General features: G+C 39.2%; 1 protein-coding gene across 13 annotated transcripts in view; it reads right to left on the reverse strand.

Moving 5' to 3' along the window:
- The window catches only part of STARD13 (StAR related lipid transfer domain containing 13), a 367,001-nt gene that overhangs the window by 115,683 nt on the left and 231,194 nt on the right, over positions 1–20,124 (reverse strand). Inside the window, exon 1 of one of the 13 annotated variants that reach the window (XM_054701406.1) lies at positions 427–625. The exons of the other annotated variants lie outside the window; for them this stretch is intronic. Within the exon in view, the coding sequence (XP_054557381.1) occupies positions 427–508 (82 nt within the window). The 5' untranslated portion in view covers positions 509–625. Of the gene's footprint in view, positions 1–426; positions 626–20,124 lie in introns of those variants that run through there. 13 annotated transcript variants of the gene reach the window in all.

Genomic DNA, 20,124 nt, shown 5'->3' on the forward strand with positions numbered 1-20,124 from the left:
TGCAGGCTTTTTTGGAGAGTGGGTTGGCGGCTGTTGCCTGCTGCCAGAAATGGAGCAGACAAGCCTGGTGAATCCCACAGCTGTTGTGGCTGCTCCATTGGAGAGAAGAGCAGTTGCCTGAGGCATTTCAAAGACGTGCAAGAACATAGGGAGACTTTATGAATCCTGGTAATGAATTTGCAATTATTGTGAGCAGATGGTCAGTCCACATGGTGGAAGAAGGAGCTATCTTTCCACAGATAAGACGAAGGCGAATGGTAATTCACTGAGTCTTAGTGTCCCCAAATAACTCCTTTGCAGGTAAAGTATTCGGTTATAATGTGATATCATCAAATGCTACTAGTTAGCTTTACTATCACACTTCTGACTTTTAAATCTAAACAATCACAACAGGAACAGGAATAAGTCAGTACATACACATCTTACCTTGGTGAAAAGGAAAAACAGGTGTGGCGCCTCTGGTGGATACATGGAGAACACTCATCCTGTCCCAATGCCCTACATTCATTCAGCCTGCCTGTATACTGCCTTTAATATTACTTCTTCCAGTCCTTATTTCAGAAATTCTTCATTTTAAACGCATGGATAGTGGGACAATGTTGAATGGATATGAGAATGGACATTTCATAATCTCCTTTCACAAACCGTAACCACTCCTCCCCTCTCCCCCCCGCCCGCCCCACCATTGTCCTTTCAGTTAAAGGTTGTTTTTTGATACATGGAATTCTCTTTTGCTGAAATCTCGGCCTATTTCCTGTTACCCTTGTGTTGATTCATCTGAGGATCATACTGTCTCTTCTAAAACACTGTTTATTTAATCCATTATGACGTTCAGGGTCAGCCTTTACTCATTTTGTATCTGAATGATTAATTTTCAGATCAAGCAAAGTACTCTGCAGTACTCCTGGAATAAAAAATACCATCTAAACACTATGGAAGAGACAAGGCCTTCACTGTAATGCTAAAAAGCTGATGAAAGAAACAGAAACTCTTGTGTAAGAACCGTAATACCTAGGAGTGCTTGTGTGTGGATAAAGAAGAGGAAAAAAAATCACTCTTAATTCCTGGTGGAGAGATTGGGACAGAATATAAAATGACTATATATAGGGTGATCTATATCTTAGTTTTAAATCTGGAAGTCTTGGGTTCCATGAAATGCTTCAAATAGATATTCAAACTTAGAGCACAATTAGAATTAGAACATATGTCCAGAAAGAGACACAGTGAGGTGCTGTTTCAACAATAGTGGACTAGAAACAGAAATGAGTGGGTTGGCTAGGTGTTAGAGTTACTCAGCAACCTTTCATGCTAAAAAAAAAAAAAAAAAAAGGCCTAGGGAAGGTCATGAAGACAATCTGGCAGCACAGCTGGCCTCAACCTCTCCCTGGGCATCTATGTTATCCCCAGCACATTGTACTAGTCACCAAGGAGACAAGGCTCAGGGCCTGGCACACAGGTGGTGGTGAAGTGACTTCCTTTAAACTGGACATATGTGCTACAGCTTTAGAGTCTTAGAACTCCCTTAATGCACCCGCGAGACTACTCAGGTGCTTCACTGGCCTGTAGGCATATACATTTGAGAGCACTGTATTATGAGTAAGAAATCAGAGGAGGAGTATATTTAGGGAGTTATGGAACCTGAGTATCATCTTAAGTTGAAGGAGAATAATAAAAACGTACAGAATTTATTATTTCACTTTTGATCTCCTACAGACCTATGTAAGAAATTGAAAGTTTAAAGAATGGCCTTGGTCATGTGGGCAGAAGTAACAAAGTTGGGAATGAAATTGCAGACAGCCCCTACTCCAAGTCCAGTGGCACTTCTCTGAGATGACTGAGTTTTATCTGAAGAGTTTAACAAGCTAATGATTCAGTATCATTTTAGTGAATGTACTCTGTTGAATCATTTAGATTGCTGGTTAGTATATTAAGTCTCATGGCTCCAGGGCAGATAAAGAAGCAATCATTCATTTTATAACATTTGTCTCCTCTCTTTTCCTCCAGAATCTTATGTTCATACTCCAGAAATCTGAACCATGTATACTGAGTACGATTTGGGACATCAAAGATCTGCTAGACACATGGAGCCATATTTATACAATCATGTGACTTTAAATGCATATATATATATAAATGTTCATATATATATATATATATATATATATATATATATGAACATTTGCTAGGCTAGTTGTATCTGAATAGATTTTCCATAACTTCTTGTCTGGATTAGTGATTCAGTCAAACAAAAGCTGAACATTTACCCTTCACACGGACTATTGACTATTACTTGCTTTTCTTCCCAACAGTTGATTTTTCCATTCTTTTGTTGTCAATGGGCTTTAAATTTTTTTTTTGAAGATTTCTTTAATTTATTTATGCATACAAGAGCTGAGGTACAGAGATGCAGGGGGTGAGAGGACTCACCAGAGACAGAGTGGGGAACAGAACAGGCAGACTGACTGAAATACACTGCTGAGGGGAACAGCGGGCATGTGGGTTGCTCCCTGGCTGGCCGGGGATCGAACTCGTGCTGCATAGGCTGCTATTGCTTCATAGTGCGGTGCTTAACCCCTTGTGCCACCAGGGAGGCCCAATGGGATTTGAATTTTATTCTGAGAAAATGTTTCTGGGGATACAAAAACCCATTATTGTCAAAGGTAACCTACCACTAGCCTTCCTCACTCAGTAGCTCAGTATCTGCAAACTCACCACGTGTCTTCCCTCCTCCCTTCCCTGGGGTCTCTCACAAGCTGCAGTACCTTATTTCTCATGCACACCTTTGAAACTTGCCATGGATTTCCAGTTAGTAAAATGGTTACTTGCAATTCATTGACCTTATAAGATTTTTGTGAAAATTAACTGTGAAGCTTGAGAGACTCTGAAGTTAAATGATAGTTCAGTTTCTTGTAACTGTTTTTTAAGGAAAGATAAAATACTGTGATTTTAGCATTCTGCCTCTTACAATTAAGCTCTCTTTGGCCTAAGGGAAATCATCCCACTGATATATCAGTTCCCTGTGTATAAAGTTAGGACAAAAATCTTTACCAGGTTCATTAGGATTACTACATTTAATCAGTTATAACTGAAATATGCTATGAAGAAAAAAATTGCCTTATAAATTTTCCATAACAACTACATTCATTGGGAAGTTCTTCAAGTTCAAAGCTTACAACTTTTTTGTGGTACAGGTTTCCTTATTATCTGAAAATAGAATTTCCTATTTGGAATGATTAGGAAGGTTATTTTCAGCATTTACACACTCCCAAAATGACCTACCAAATGATACTAAGTAGAAACATTCTACTTGCAGATAGTAGCATCGTTTTTTTGGTTGTTGTTATATTTATTGAGGTAAAGTTGATTTACATCACAGAATATGTCTTAGGGGTATAGGTTTACACCTCTACAATTGCATGTTATTTTACCATACCTATCACCAAAGCTCCAGTAGAGATGTGTATATAAATATATATATATATATTATATATATATAATATATATATGTGTATATAAATATATATATATATATACACACACATAACACATATATCAACATGTGGTACACATACACAATGGACTACTACTCAGCAGATCAATAAAGATAAACCATGCCATTTGTGGCAACATGGACGGAGCTGGAAGGGACTGTTGTAGGTGAAATAAGTTAGAAGGAGAAAGAGAAATACCAGATGGCTTCACTTATATGTGGAATATAGAGAAATCAAACAAAAGGTCAGATGAAGATAAAAATTGAAAGCTGAGCACAGATCTGAGGCATCTAGGAGGGGAAGAGGGAGAAGGAGAGGGGTAAAAAGAGGAGGGGGAAGAGCACATTGGACTATGACTAAGGTTACCAGAAGGGGGATGTGGTGGGGTGGGTGCAAAGGGGGAAGGGTTCTCCGTATCTGATTCCTTCCCTAATTCTTCTGCTACAGAAATAAAAAATCATGAATGATAAATCTGTATATATTTTTCAGCATTTCTTGTTTTCCAACATTTTAAAAATACTATTCATTGTCAAAGAACATGACAAAAAGCTCTGAAAATGCCTGCCCTCTGATCTCCTTGAGATATTAGTACCAAACTTCTTAAAACATGCTCCTCAAACCAGCAGAGGAACAACATTTGAGACCTAGTTCCCAAAATGTGCCTGAGGCACCCTGGGGGCAAACTCACATGGTTACCACAAAATTTTTTCAATTTCAAGGAACCCACACCAAGAGTGGACATCTGTCAGACACCAAGCAAATTACTAGTTCAAGAGAGTAGGCAGTTTCAACATGAGTTCTTCTCAACCACAGTCCTTTCCATAGCTTAGCAACTGTGTGAAGCTGGCTCTTTAACAGTTACTGTGTTAAAAAGCAGTTGTGCCATACTGAAAATCAATGTGAACTAGAAAATAAGGGTGGTGCTATTCAATCTGATTCTAATGTTTGAGAAACTATGTAGTTCAACCAGTGCACATATTCCATTGTTAAGTAATTGTGGTTATTAATAATGAAGTAGAAATATTATTTTCTTTCAACTTAAGGGTATTACTAGTAAGTTGTTAGGACATAATACTTTTTAAGTTGTTTGGATGTAACTAGATTAAATCCTTAATTTTGTTAATAGGTTCCTGGAAACTTGAGCTGTAAGTGAAACAATTTATAATGAAAATAATTTACCATAAACTAATTGATAAAAATGAAAGTTAAGTCTCCTTAACTAATTCCAATTACATAATTGTAATAATTGGGCATAATTCCATAATTCCAATTACAGACACATCACCAAACTTCTAATGAAAGACCCCAAATACTTCTCATGTTAAACAATCACTTGTATTCATTCATTTTCAAAGCTGTTTATTTCAGTGCCGGGCCTTGGTAAATGAGCACTGGACAGGATGTCCCTTGCAACACAGAGTACACTCACACACACACACTCAGATTGACACAACTGAGACACATTAATGAACCTAACAGGCACCAGGCATATCTTTGAGATGGAAGAGGAAAGTGGAGTCCCTGGAAAAAACCCACACAGATGTGGGGAGATCAAGCAAACGCCACAGATAGTGGTCCCAGCTGGAAATATTTTTCTTTGACTAATGTTATAATGAAACCACTTTGGACAAAACATTATTTGAGGACCTGGTGAACTTAATAAATGGAAATGTTAGGTATTTCTTTCTACCCAAGAACAGGGTTGCCAATAAGTCTGTTATCCCTACCAAAGAGCCCAGTGAAAACATTACTGAGACACTGAAAGTATCATGAACCAAGAAGGTTTGGGAATTTCTGACAGGAGAACTTGGTATACATGCAAATCTATAAGCACCAATCTTACTGCTTCAGAAACTCTGGGGGTGGGATATACTGACCTGTGTTTTAACCAGACCTCCAGGTGATTCTAATGCATGTTAAAGTTTGAGAACCACCACATCAATGCATGCCCTCAACGCCAAGGCAACTGTGCTAAAGCATGTGGATGTCAGTGTGCAAATTAACATCTCAGGTTGAATGAAAAAGCACAGAAATAGGACACACACACACACACCCACACCCCCAAGCTAAACCAATTAGTTATATGTGTGTGTGTGCATGTTCCCGTTATTTTGTAATTTTAACATGACAGAAATTTACTGTATTGTGAATAATTTGTGTTTATCTTTATCCTGTAGCATTCTGGAGAGCCCACAACATCTTTTGATTTCTGGCCACTGAGCCATTGTATTATTGAGTGTTTCAGAGCATTGATAAAGTATCATATCATTTGTTTCGGAAGACAACATGTAAGAATAGCCAGCAAGGCACAGTCCAAGGTCTTTGATAGAAATCTGATTTATATTCTCCTCTGTATTAACACCAAGCAGATACATCTCATACACACTGTTAGTATTTCTGTGCAAAAGAGTAAGGTAAAAGACCACTGGGTGTGGTAAAAACAACATGACTGTTTGAGTGTTAGAGATTTTGAGTAAAATCTCCTTTGTTGAGTAGCAGATCTCAGTATTTCATCCCAGTTAATCCCACTAAGCCTTTGTACATATACAGAGATTTTCAAACTTTTGAGTACTAAATCAGATGGTTTCAGCAACAATCTTCTTTGGGAGCCTCATTTTTTTCCTAAGCAATATGCCAGTTGAATGTTGAGCATGATAAGAAAGCTGGTGAGAAAAGTATGTGTATTAGGATATAGGGCAAGAGAATCTATTAATTTGAATCTTCTAATACTTGAATGATTCAGCGATTGACTTTGAAGGAGTAGAAAGTGAGTCCGATTCAGGATCACCAGACCTCCAGTCCTCAAGGACAGTAGACCAGCCCCTTCCTGCCTCTGGCTCGCAGTGCTATGCAACAGATTTCTTCAATTTTCTCACTGAATGTGTTCATTTTTAGAAATTAATTTATGACCATCTTCTGAGGTCAGTACAAATTCATTCACATTTAAACATTTCAACTACTCTTCAAATTTTCATACTTTTTGTCCACTGTCTCCCAACTGAAATTCTTTCTTCCTTTGGATATACTCTAAAGCACATTTCCTTTTCTCTGCTAGCTTTTCTTCCTTTTCCCTCTTTTCATGTATAGGCCTTTTCCAAAGATCTGCATTTTAACTTCTTCTTTCTTCCTATACCAGACTTCCACAATGTCATCCTTACCACTGAACTCAACTTTTCCCACTTGCTGGTGGCATCTTGGTCCCTTCTCCACCCTCTGGTCTTCTCCTGACACTTCAACTTTGTCTTCTTTCCAAATCCCAGTCTCAGATTTTCAACTACCACCTAACTATCAAATTCACCCCGACTAAAACTGAATTTATTATTTTCTCAGGTGTTAGATTTGTCTTCTTGACATGTGCAATATTCTTAGTGGAACCACCAATTCTTAGCTAACTAGGTAAAAAAAAAAACAAAAAACCACAAAATATTTCATGAAGTGTTGTTGTTCTAGTTTTTCCTTGTCTTTCACTTTCAATCATTTCATAAATCCATAAAACATTTATATATTGAATATTGGCCAGTTTAATTACACTGCCCACAAGGCATTATGTCAGTACTGCACATGTCAGCCTTGGTCTCCGCCCTCTGGAAGGTAAACACATCTCATTTTGTGATATTTTATTTATCATTTCTGCTTCCCTCATTGACATATTTTGGAGCAGCTTCACCTCCTACATGAACAATTGTCACTGACTCTTTTTTTGGTCTTTTTTTTTTTCTACTTCAGCATTTTATTTCTCCAGGTAATCCTATACCTTGGTGTAGATAAACATTCTTGGATCACACCACTCATCAGTGTGATTCCCTGGTTAAAAACTTTAATGTCCCCATAATTTCCCCCTCTCCCTGCAGCACCTATTTGACCAAACTTGTCAAAATTTTCCAAGAATAAGTCTGTCATAATCTCTACTAATATTCTGGGAGACATACTATCTCCTCTTAGGAGTTTTATCTTTAAAATAAACTAACTGGGTTGAAAAAGAGTCTTTGTCACTCAGAATCAAATAAAATAGCCTGTCCGGTGATAAAAATGATAGTTTACCAGATTCAGAGAACTGTTTCAATAACATCCATGGCATTTTCACTAAAAGATCAAATTATGTCTTTCAGGAAAATATCTTATGCCAACTACATTGAGTAACTGATCGATATAATTTATGAACATAACACTAGAAAGTACAAATATGTTTTGAGATTAGCTGCTTCCACTGATTAGTGGTGTGACCTCAGATTACTGTCAGCTTGGATACACTAAGAATCTATTTTAAATAGTAGATACCCTTATTTTATTCAAGCATACATAGAGCTAGCATACCACAAAGTCTTAAAAATTCAACAGTAAATACAAAAGACACAATTTCAGCACCTATGCTCTAAATTTTTGAATACAAAAGGAATAGAAATTTAGTGTGTCTGATTGGGGGAGAGGTAAGCATTGGAGAGATGTATTTCAGAGTCAAGGCTTACTCTGAAGTGAAGGCACAGATTCATGCAACAGTGAGTAATGCTTACAAGAGGAGATGTAAGGGTGAAATGTCCTTGGGTGGGGGAATGGTTAAATTAAGACCAGGAGAGATGTGCCTTTCACGCCACTTTGAGATTTTAATCTTGTGGGTCATAGGTTTTTTTCTTAGCAAGGAATAAAGTTTTCTTTTATTTTCCCTAAAAAATATCTCTAACACCAATGTAGAGGATGAGTTTGAGAACACTTGTTGCTGGGCCACACTCGCTAGGTAAAAAAAAAAAAAAAACAGAAGCAAGCCCATACTTAGCTAGGGTGCTATGGAGAGGAAGTATAAGCAAAGGCAGGTTCTCCAGAAACCTTTTTTTATCGCACATCTTATTTCATTCATAGAACTTGGGAATCTTCATATTACTGCTGGATTACAAGTACTGGTGGATTATCGGCCTCATTCACCTGTCAACCCCAGGCCTAGCATGAAGCCTGGTATACCTCAGGTGTCTGACAAAAATATGTCTAAGGGAGGGAGGCAGGAACCAACAGGTACATGTGGGGTGAGACAAATGGAGTTCACAGCTCCCAGGTCCGTAGCCTGGGCAATTATTTGGGTGATGATATATTTTTGGGTGGTGATGTAAATAGGGATGATAAAAGTGAGTTTTTGGGGGAATAAGCTGATTTTGAGATTTCTGAAGAGCATCCAGGTAGAGATAGCCAAATTCTGTGCCACTTTGCTTGCTTTTGGAAGGGGAAGAAGGAATATAAGAATTTAAGAATATAAGAATTAATATAATCACTTACTGACAGCTACTGACACTTTGTAAGTTGAGCTTATGGGCATCATTTCTGATTTTAACATCATGAGAGGGAAGCATATTTCTCAAAAGATGAGGAATTTTAAGCATAGATAGGTAGATTGGTTAATATTTCCAAGATCCCATTACTAGGAAACAGTAAAGTAGGTTTCGAATCTCGGTCCTCTAAACTTCAAAGTCATTAGTCATCTTTTCACCCTGTTCACTACTCCTTATCTTCTCACTGCTCCACGCTAATGCTCTTAGAGTAGTCTCTTATAAAGATGGCTGCACTAATTCCTCCCATCCCAGCATGCCCTTTTGCAACTTGACCTGGCTGCTCCTCTCATCAAAAAGTGGCGCTACACCTCTAAAACATATACAGTGTTGTAAATCAGTGTTACCTTAAAAAAAAAAAAAAGCAAAACCAAAAAAGCCTTTGAATCTGGGCTTGGCCATGTAAATTGCTTTGGCCAACAAGAGAGAGTTGATTTTGTAATACTGCAACTTATGAGTCTAGAGTTGAAAAGGTCTTTAAACACTGTGCTCACCTTCTTGGAACTCTGAGACAAGAACCATGACAGTGAGAGGTCACATGGAGAGAGGAGCCTATCTGGCTACCAAAACAATCACCAGATTGTACCAGCCGGCCAGGGGACTGTTGACACATGACTACTAATGCAGGAGAGACAAGCAGAAGAATCTGCCACTGAGCCCTGCTGAATGTGTAGACTTGTGACCCCATAAGTGACTGTTTCCAGTCATTCATTTTGGAGTAGTTTGTTACATTATGATAGATGATGGATACATTCTTACACTCAAATATACCACATCAATCCATCTCTGATGAGAGGGAGAAAAACTCTTCTTACCATTAGCTGAAGAAAGAACTTGCCACAAGTCAGAGGCAGTTCCAGACATTTTAAGTCATTTGAAATATTAACTTCCTTTCTCTAGTAATTGTTGTGAACTATTAATACTGTAAAGTTGAGTTTCACTGTGAATTAAATAGGTTATTGTAGTTCTGTGAGAAAGTCAGCATTCTTTACTATTAGTTCTATGGGGACATGTTCCTCATTTGAATCAACTCACTTATACACTCACTTGGTAAACTGAATATGATTCACCCTAAGACATGATATTTTATTTCATAAAAGCAGACCAGACAGAATAAAGAGAACAGTGAAAAGACAGACAGAATGCAATCCGCATCTGCATTTATGTTTTTCCAAGGATATTTATGAAAGAAAAAAATATTCTGTGAATGCATAAGACTGCAGATTTCCATCTAGAGTCTCATGTTCCCAGAACATAATGACTTTCAGTTGTAATTGAATCATTCAGGGCCATGCTCTGTGGGTATCCTAAGGTGATAATGTTCAGAATGGAGGTTTTCAGAATGTCATTTAGCAAAGAAAACATGGCTAGATACCAGTAATAAACTAATGCCTTTGAGCTACACATTTTTTATCACAACCTAATTGAAACATACAGATTATATAACGCTCCTTATTTTGTAAGAGAGGGCAGGACTGAAATCCAGATGATTGATTCTGAAATTCAGCCGCTGAGATAAGGTTTCTTCTTCAACAGAAAATATGTCACTGATCTAATTTCTGAGCAGCCAAGATAAGTGGAACTGTCATTCTCTCCTCTTATAGGAAAGATTCGTTGTCTCCACATGAAAAGAAAGCTGCACAGTTACAGTTTTGTTTTTAAAATAGATTTCTCTCATGCATTCCTTTTTCTAAAGTAGTTTAAAGAACTGATTAAATTAACTGGTAAACATAAGAGACCAGATTCTAGTTTTAAACGCACACTTGTGGTTACTGTATACAGCAGAAGAAAAATATGCCCTATGGATAATTACATTTTATTCTCTAAACAAGCAGGGATATTTGGAAGGTGCAGGAATGGGGAGGGGCAAGTCATTATCCAGAAGAACAACACAAAGAAGAAGCTCAAGTTTGGCAATTTCTTAAAATTTATAATTCCCTTGTGTGTATGTGGGGGGAGGTGGGAAGTGGTTAGAACTACAATTTCACTGTATTCATACACATAAATGCTTTGTCTTTCTTCTGAAACAAAAGATAATAAATTACTAGGTTACAGTTTAAGACATGAGCATCAGTGAACCAAGGGAAAGTGACTTAAGCTGCTGTCTTGTTGCACAAGAGAGAGATGTGCAACAATCATTATTGTAATGTTGGATAAAAAATGACTGATTCATTCACTTTGCAAGCACCTAATGCATCCAGAAACATGCAACTAGATGCCTCCTTAACTTTGGATACTCAGCTTCTATGGCTGTGTCTGTCTAGCCCTATGTATAGGAGCAGTAAGGCATCTCCTCAAACTATCAACTTCTTTGAATAAATGTACTTGTGTAAAATTTTAGTTTATATCTCAGACACATTTACATTAACCAACACTTTTTTTGATTTCATTAGGTTCTACTGGATAATTTTTTTGTTGAGCACTTTTAATGCAGGGCACTGAGCTAGGTAGGCACAATGAAGGCTCTATAAAATTGTTCTCAGCCTTCTTCAGCTTATAAGACAAATAAAATATTCATGACCATAACACAAATATAAAGGAGGAGAGAGAGAAAGAATGAACTCGAACAAAACAACATGCTTGAGATTTCAGACAAGAAGGATTGTCTCTATACAAAAAATTAAGATTGCTTTGTGGAGGGTCTTGAAGGATGGATACGATTTAAATAGACAAGGATGGAAAGATGGAACTGTGATTAGGAAGAGTTATAAATTTGTCCAATTAAAAGAATGGCCACACAAAGGCCTAGAAGACAAAGTGCATTGTTGTTGAGTTTGACTTGAGCCAGGGTGCCAGGAAGCAGATAATTAGAATATCTGGAAGTTCAGAGCAAGGGGTCAGTGCTTAAGTTAATGGGCAGTAGGGCAGTGTGATGACCACTGTGCTCAGAGGGTGGATAAGTTTCTATGAAGTCAACACAGGTCTCCCCAACACCATTTGCATGGCAATTGTTCCAAATGATCAGCTCCCCTCTCATTTTTTTGGAACTTGTCTTTTTATATCCATTTTCTAAGGCCTCAAAGGTTCTATGATACAGAGATGAAAGCAAATTGTGAAACCATATGATCCAGTCATATAGGTCAGTGATCTAAACCTGTACTAGTGAGAGCTTTAACCACAATTCACACTCTGTTGCCATTTCCCCAAGGCACGATTCTCAACACTGGCTGCCATCACATCACCAGAGGGGCTTTAAAAGTAGTAACAGTGTACACTACCTCTAGGCCATCCCACCTCAGACCATCTCAAACAACGGGTCCAGACACCCTAGGTTTTAGTTGCTCTCCAGGTGATTCTAATGTGCCAACAAGGTTGGGGGCCATTGATTCAGAGGACTTTTCATTCAAACAATTTATTTTCTTTTCTAGTAGGTCTTATATTACTGCACATCATGGTTCAATTAGGCTAAAAAATTAATATTCAATAAATGGACGTATAGCCTTTAAACTTAATTTCTACTGTGGTCCTGTGATTTGAATGGGTCAGGGTTATCAAGAGAACGAAGAGGAGGGTGAAAGAGGGAAAAAGGGAATATAATTTAATGCATTTTTTTAAAAAGATTTATTTATTTATTTATACAAGCACTGAGTACAGTCAGAAGCGTAGGAGGATGAGAAAATTCACCAGAGCCAGAGCAGGGAACAGAACAGGCAGAAGGACCGAAGTACAATGCTGAGGGGAGAAGCAGGCAACAGGAGAGGTCTGCAGGCCATGTGGGACCCTCGCCCAGTGGCGGAGGGATCGAACCAGTGCTGCAGAGGCTGCGGGCAGCTTCACAGCCCAGCGCTTAACCACTGCGCCACGGGGAAGGCCCTAATTTAATGCATTTTTAATGACAAAGAAATTTTAAGGTGACATTTAAAACTGGACTCTAAGACAATCCTGGGCAAGTGAGAGCATGCTAAAGATTTGTGTACTTTGGCATCAAACAACAATCCTCTCTGACATTGGTATTTAGAGCTAGAATTCCCTCCTACTGGGACATGGAGGTGGGGATGGGGAAGCAGTGCCTCTGGCAGGAATTCTAATGACCCTTACTTCTCTTTGGTCCCACCCATTCCTCTAGGTCGCTTCCTTGTTTTCTCTAAGGCCTTTCCTCATTTCTCTTTTCACTTCTCCTTCTTTCTCCATATCTCTTCTTGTCCGCTGTTTATTGTGTGTCTCTTTCCTTGTTTCTTCTCCACCTTTTCCTCCATCCCTCTCCTATTGTTAGGGAAAAATAATGTCCTGAGCTAATCCCATACAGGCTTTGTGGACTCATTGGGAAAGACAAATCCCATCACCACCAAAAGGAAGGTGGCTGGGATTTAAGGGTGGAGTTAAGCAGCCAGATTGGGTATAAAAACCAAACACATGGGCCTTGGGCTGGCTGGCTGTCGCTCGCCTCCTGGCTTCACGGCTCCTGGCTTGCAGCCAGCTCTCAGAGCGCCATTTGGGATTCCAGATCGGTGGATCGGGTAGGACTCATTTAAAACTTTGTCTCCCGGGCCTCCCCGGTGGCGCAGCGGTTGAGGGCTGGGTTGCGAAGCTGCCCGCGGCCTCTGTGGCGCCGGTTCGATCCCCGGCTGCTCCCCGGCCACCGGAGGAGGGTCCCACATGGCGCACAGATCTCTCCTGCCGCCCGCTGCTTCCCTCAGCAGTGTACTTTGGTCCTTCTGCCTGCTCTGCTCCCCGCTCTGGCTCTGGTGAATTCTCTCACCCTCCCGTGCTTCTGACTGTACCCAGTGCTTGTACAAACAAAACAAACAAATAAATAAGTAAATAAAACATGCCTCTAAAAAAAATAAATAAAACTTTGTCTCCCACTTTTCTCCCAGAGCTGTACATTTCCTCATTTGCCCTTCCCTTGTAAATAAACCTTTATTAACCTTTCGCGAGTGCCTGCAGTAGAGCATTGATAAGTCCTTTTAAGCGCGTGAGTGAGGACCCACAGTCAGGCACCCCGTTTTGTATCGGGGTTGCTCTACAACAGTTTGGCGCCCAGCGTGGTTTCCAAGTTACACCCTTGCTCTATAACACTGTTTCTTCTCATTTCTTGTCCCATAATTTGTTCTTTCTGCCTTTCTATCTCCATTTCTTTAGTCACTCCATTTCTTTCTCACAGATATGATCTTCCTTATTAACTCAACGCACCTGAATTGCACAATATTTTACATTACTAGGTGTATTTACTACTGTATTTATTAGTTGCATTTATTGAATGAGCTTGATATTCCCTAGTCTTTGGTTTTCATCTTAGGAAATATTCTTTTCTCTTTAAAAGAACAAATTTTAGGGCCTCCCCAATGGCGCAGCGGTTGAGCACTGGGCTGCGAAGCTGCCCGCAGCCTCTGCAGCGCCGGTTCGTTCCTGGTCATCCGGTGAGGGTCCCACATGTCGCGCAGACCTCTCTTGCCATGCCTGCTGCTCCCCTCAGCAGTGTATTTCATCAGTCTGCCTGTTCTGTTCCCCACTCTGGCTCTGGTGAATTCTCTCACCCTCCCATGCTTCTGACTGTACCCAGTGCTTGTATAAATAAATAAATCTTAAAAAAAATATATTAAGCATGTACTTCAATGGAATTTTAAAAAAAATCAAATTTTAAGTAAGCTGCTCTTCATTAATAAATGAGGCAGTATTTTCTTTTTTTTTTTTTTTTAAGATTTGTTTATGCACACAAGAACTGGGGTACAGGCCAGAGGTTTGGGGGGTGAGAGGATTCACCAGAGAGAGAGTGGGGAACAGAGCAGGTAGAATGAAATACATTGCTGAGGGGAGCAGCAGGTGAGACAGGGATTGAACTACATTTTAAAGAAAGCTATCACTAGGAAATCTGTTACATGTAAATTCTGATGAAAAGCATTTGACTTTCCATAAGACATTAAAATGATTGCTAATCCTATAAATTAAAGCTAGGAGAAAAGTTGATAACAAGATAGCACCATTCCTCAAATGTTGGGAGGATTTAGGGGCAGAGAAATTAACACACACCTAGTAATGATAATGGGCCACAGGTTAGGGTTAGGGTTGGGGTTAGGCCATGTTGACCAAAGAGAAATCATAGCAGTAACTATACAAATTCTTGACTTTGTATTTTCATTTTGCCATTTTTTTTTTCTACCTGTATTGGGTTCCTTAAAAGTAAGTCAATCCAGGGCCTCTCTGGTGGTGCAAGGGGTTAAGTCTTGGCACTATGAATCTATGGGCAGCCATTGCAGCCAAAGTTTGATCCCCGGCCAGGGAGCTAACCCACATGGCGTAGCAGTCCTCTCTTGTCTCGCCCGCTGCACTCCTCGGCAGTGTATTTCAGTAGCTCTGCATGTTCTGCTCCCTACTCTGTCTCTGGTGAATCTTCTCACGCGCCCCCTACCTCTGGCCTGCACCCCAGTTCTTGTTTGCGTAAATAAATAAAAATTAAAAAAAAAGGAAGTCGATCCACACCCATGATTTGTTAAGGATGAATTTCAACAAATATTTCTTCCAAGATTCTTCCTTGACTTCCCTCTATTTTCTTTCAATGATATTTTTTCCCCTCAGGATTTCCTTAGTTACTTACAATGTGCCAGGAACTTTGGTGGGCATTTTATCAGCATTAGTTTTAATTGCTGCAACAATCTTGCAATGCAGATGTCTGTAGCAACGTTTTGGAAATGAGGACATTAAAAATCAGAGATGTTAGGTAAATTATCTCTGTCACAATTAACATAAGCAGAGTTGATATTCACACCTCTATGTTATGTTTAATTCTGATGCTTTTTTGCTCCCTCACATTGTCTTCTTTTTGTTTCTTCCTGATGCCATCATAAACTAATTCTCCATTATTTTATTATTTTATAGTAACTTTGCACATCCCCATTTTGTCTCCTCAATTAGGCTAAAAATGTAAAAATATTTTCTGGCAAATTATGTAAAAAACACTTGAATAACAGACGTTGTTAGACTACTATTGGATACTAATCATATCTCATTAGTTCATCTATACAAAGCTAAAAATTCCCTATATGCTATCTAATAGTCAGAGCTGTTCCCCGAAAAGAAAACATCTGTAGAGAGTTATGAATGTGACATAATTGGCACCTTTGATTTGGAATCTATGCTGATACAGATATGGCCTAATACCATTATTTTGTTTCAATAAAAACAGATAGTAAGCAGATAGATAGACAACAGACAGAACCACTACTTTATATTCCTGGGGTTTCAAACTTTACTGAAATCCTATGCAGTCATAGTTTCCTGATGCTCTATTTATATTTATTCCAGTTTAATTTCAACCAAGGGTTTTGGTCCATTGTTCCATTCTCTTGAAATTTTTCAAAATTATTAGTCCACCAACTTATATACTAACTATCCTCCCCAGGAAGCTACCACCCATTTAACATGTGCCATTTAATATCTGTTCCCTGCCCCCAAACAGCTCTTAGTTTCAAGTTGAACACACTTTTGTTCTTGTTTTCTAGACTATTGGCTACTTGAGGGCAATGCCCATGTTTGTCTTGGTCATTGCAGAGTTCTGGCATCCAGGAAAGGACCTGGAATATAGTAGAAGCTTAATATGTTTTGAATAAATAAAGGAATAAAAGGAAGGAGAAAATGGGGACAACTCTGGGAAAGAAAGCAAAGGGGAGGAAAGGAAAGAAAGACAGAGACAAAGAAAGGATCAAGGAAGGACAAAATTTCAGGAAACAGCAAGACACATAGTTTGGAATCTAAGAAGTTATTTAACTTCTCTGAGTCTCAGATTTTTATTTGTAAAATATTATGGGATTGATGTGAGAATTTAAGTGCAAATATCAGTGTCCAGGAGGTGGGACCCACCACAGGATGACAGACTGATGGGGTTTGCTTTGCCACGCTATTAGGGTTGCCAGAATGATCAGACCACAGGATTCTGTGGTTAAGGGCTCTCAGGCCACTGGAGTATCTGAGCGTTGTCCTTATTGCCTTGCCTCTCCTTGCAAATGAATCAGCTCATTAAAATGGAAGATCTACTAAGTTTGCCAGGTTAGGATGATTCATTCACCCCAGCTGTGGTTGTCATGAGGAAACCATGTGCATTCAGTGTAGTTATAAAGCCTGAGTAGCCACTAATTTGCAGAACTTTTGGTCTCTGTGTCATTTATTTTTGTATTTTCAAAGAGGAAGTGTCTAAGACATCATTATGTCAGCAACACGTAATAGGTAGACGCTTAGTAATTGGACCCACAGTTTACATTTTCAAGTTTTCCCTTTCGTTGAAAGGTCTAATTGGCTGTTAAAGTAAAGACTTATCTATCTGTTGGACTTTTTCTTCCCTTGAGGCTAAGCTATAATAGAATACTTTTTAACACTACATGTATGTTTTGAAAACTTATTTTCTGTGCGTCTTGGATTTAGCACTCTATTTAGTTTGTTAATTTAAGCTGCGACTTAAAAGAAACAAATAACATATAACCCTGAACACAATGTCAAGAGTTAACTCCCATTCTTTTTTTAAAATAGCCAAAACTAGCAAAACTCTACTGCTTGCTTCAGATTTCTGATAAAACCAAACGATCAAGACAGTAAGTTTTATTCATTTCGAAAGGCTACAGACATGAAAATAGTTACATATTAAATAAATTACAGTGTTCATATCATAACTATATTCATTATTTCCCATATAATAAATGGCCCTCTAAAAAAAAGGACTAAAAAAAAAAAAAGGAAAAAAATCATCATCTTCAGTTCAGTTTATTCTGGTTAAATATATAATTTATCCAAGATTTTCAGTCATTTCTGTGTCTCAGAAGGTGCTGTTTATTTGGAATTCCCTGCCTTTAATCCTTTCTTGGTTGCCACACCCCATATAATGCCTATTTTTGACATGGAAGTGATGGGAACATGGGTGAGGTCGGCTGGGATGGCCTGAGGGCTCAAGAGGCCACCTCAGAAGCAGCGATAACAGAGTGCTAGACATTCCGTTCAAAACATTGAAATAGCTGCACAGCAGTCCTCTGTCATTTGTTTTTAACCACACTTTGTGACTAAGAAGGTTTTCACTCTACTGGCTGTGTGTTGCTCTCTCCCTTCCGCATATTTTAAATATACTAACAGCCAGTTTCAGCTTTGAATAGTTAGTTCTAACTCTAGAAATCTCAACATCCAAGACCTCTGCACACACGTTCTCTACTACAGTGTTGAAGCCACCAGAAGAAAATCAATTGTGTCACTATAAATAGTATTGAACTAGCAGGTATGTAAGTGTCTCACTTGAATTATAGGGAATTATTCAAAATGAAGTGATTAAAGATCTCATCCAGAAGAAGAACATTTGTTTAGATATTTATAAAACTTTTCTGCATCAAATAATTTACAGAAATTTTCATCTGAAAGTACTTTTCCAATTAAAATGGATTGTGTGCAAGTCACCAGCATTTTTAGTCCTTCTAGTATGTGGCCCGGTTAGGTTTGGAAAGGATAGAAATGTGTCTCCCTTGCATGAGAGCACCAGAGTCTGTGGTCAGAGAATATCAGTGACCCACCACCTGTGCTCACTCCACTTGCTACACAGATAATCTGGCCTTTTCAGATGACTTTAGTGACACATAAGATCGCCATTAGCAAGGTTTCGGCAGCATCTAAATCACAATGTCATATGCAATTTCCAAGAACCCAAAAAGAATCCCACTGCCCCACCTGCAGTATACTGTGTTCTCTGCCAGTGAACCGTCACAGTCCTGCAGAAAGAAAGGTCTTTGGGGTCTGACAAAGATGATGGTGGAAAACCTGTACTTCCTAAAAGACTTAGATTGTGGTAGAAATACAGGCATCATATTCCACTTTCAGTCATGGTTGTATGCTCACTATTCTTGATCTCTTTTTCAACTTCTTGCAATAAAGGACAGATCTTGACACAAAAAGAACATTTTTTTAAAAAATGTTAAGCCACTTTCCAACAGCATGAGTTAATTGGGCCTAACTGCTTCATCCAGGAAAAGCAGAATTATACCAAAGAGCATATAGAATGCAGGTTGAGCACTAAGTGAGCACCCACAACAAGGGTCACAGAACTTACTGCAACTCTGAGCTTGATGTGTGGTTATCACCACAGTGCTGTGGGCAAGGGGATGCTCTTGTGAAGGGTGAGGTCAGGGTGGTCTTCTCAGTCAGCTCTGCTGACACTTGGACTTGTTTGCTCCTACGACCCCAGATCCAGCTGTGACCCTCCCCAGCAGAGAGGGTAAATTCTATTGATTTACATCAGGTGTAGCTTTGATTTGTAAGCATGTCATCATTAAACTTTGGAATTAAACTTTCCAAACAGTAAGAATCTAAAGATAATGTTTGGATTTTAACTAGACTGAGAGGATAAAAATAAAGACCTTCCTCAAGTGGAAATAAGTTCGATAAAAATGTACAAAACATAAAGGGGTAATTTTCAACAGTCTACCATAGCCCCTGGGGGAGCTGGGCATCCTTTCCAGGCAGGCTGCTAACTGGCAAGGGTCTGCAAAGTGTATAAGTGCAACCACTGAATGAGATGATCTCTGTTGCACTAATGAGATGATCTCTGTTGCACATAGGGTGACCAGCCAGACTGGTTTGCCTGAGAACTGTACCAATTTTGGCACTGAAAGCCCTATGTCCTCGGAAAGTCCTGAGTCCCAGGCAGAGGCTGGTTGGTCCTTAGCAGGTAGAATCCTAGGTTAAGAAGGTGGTAGGATGAAAAGCAGACTGATGTTGGAGGCACAGTACAAGATCAAGCCAGCGTAAAGAGGATAACTCATAATGTGATACTCTGGACACCCACACAGAGTGGGTATGAGAAGGTGATATCAGGACAGTAAGTTCTGTTCAGACAGTGCTGAAGGATCTTCCTTCAGCAGTAGGTGTGACACTGTGGGTGCCTTTATGGATGGTATAAGACAGATTATCTCTACGCTGTGCAGTCATGGCTGATTTATTTAGTGTCACCCTGGACTTCTCAATCCCTTCTTTGGTGTCCCCTACTATTTGAGCGGGAAACCTCAGACAGAAATGGAAACTGAAAACTTCACATAGATGTGTGAGCTAATACCTATACAATCCACATCTGGAAAGACTCTAGTATTATGATAAGGGATAGAGTAGTGCTCATATCTAGGATGGTGAGCAAAACTTGTACCATTATTATCTGAGCTAAGGGCAAATCTAGGTTTTATCCAAGATTTATCAGATGCCCCAATCCTTAAGGAGAACCACTCCCAATAGGGACATTTCTTCCTTCCAGGCTTGCAATTCCTACTGCTGACATGCTCACTCTGTTCTCTCTTCCCAAGTCTATACAGGGGGGTGAAGAGGTAGGAAGGTATTCATGGAGTACTGAGTCTTGCTGGCCATTT

Source organism: Talpa occidentalis, unplaced genomic scaffold (genome assembly GCF_014898055.3).
Source record: "Talpa occidentalis isolate TD23 unplaced genomic scaffold, MPIMG_talOcc4v2.1 talOcc4.5, whole genome shotgun sequence".
Classification (NCBI taxonomy): domain Eukaryota; kingdom Metazoa; phylum Chordata; class Mammalia; order Eulipotyphla; family Talpidae; genus Talpa; species Talpa occidentalis.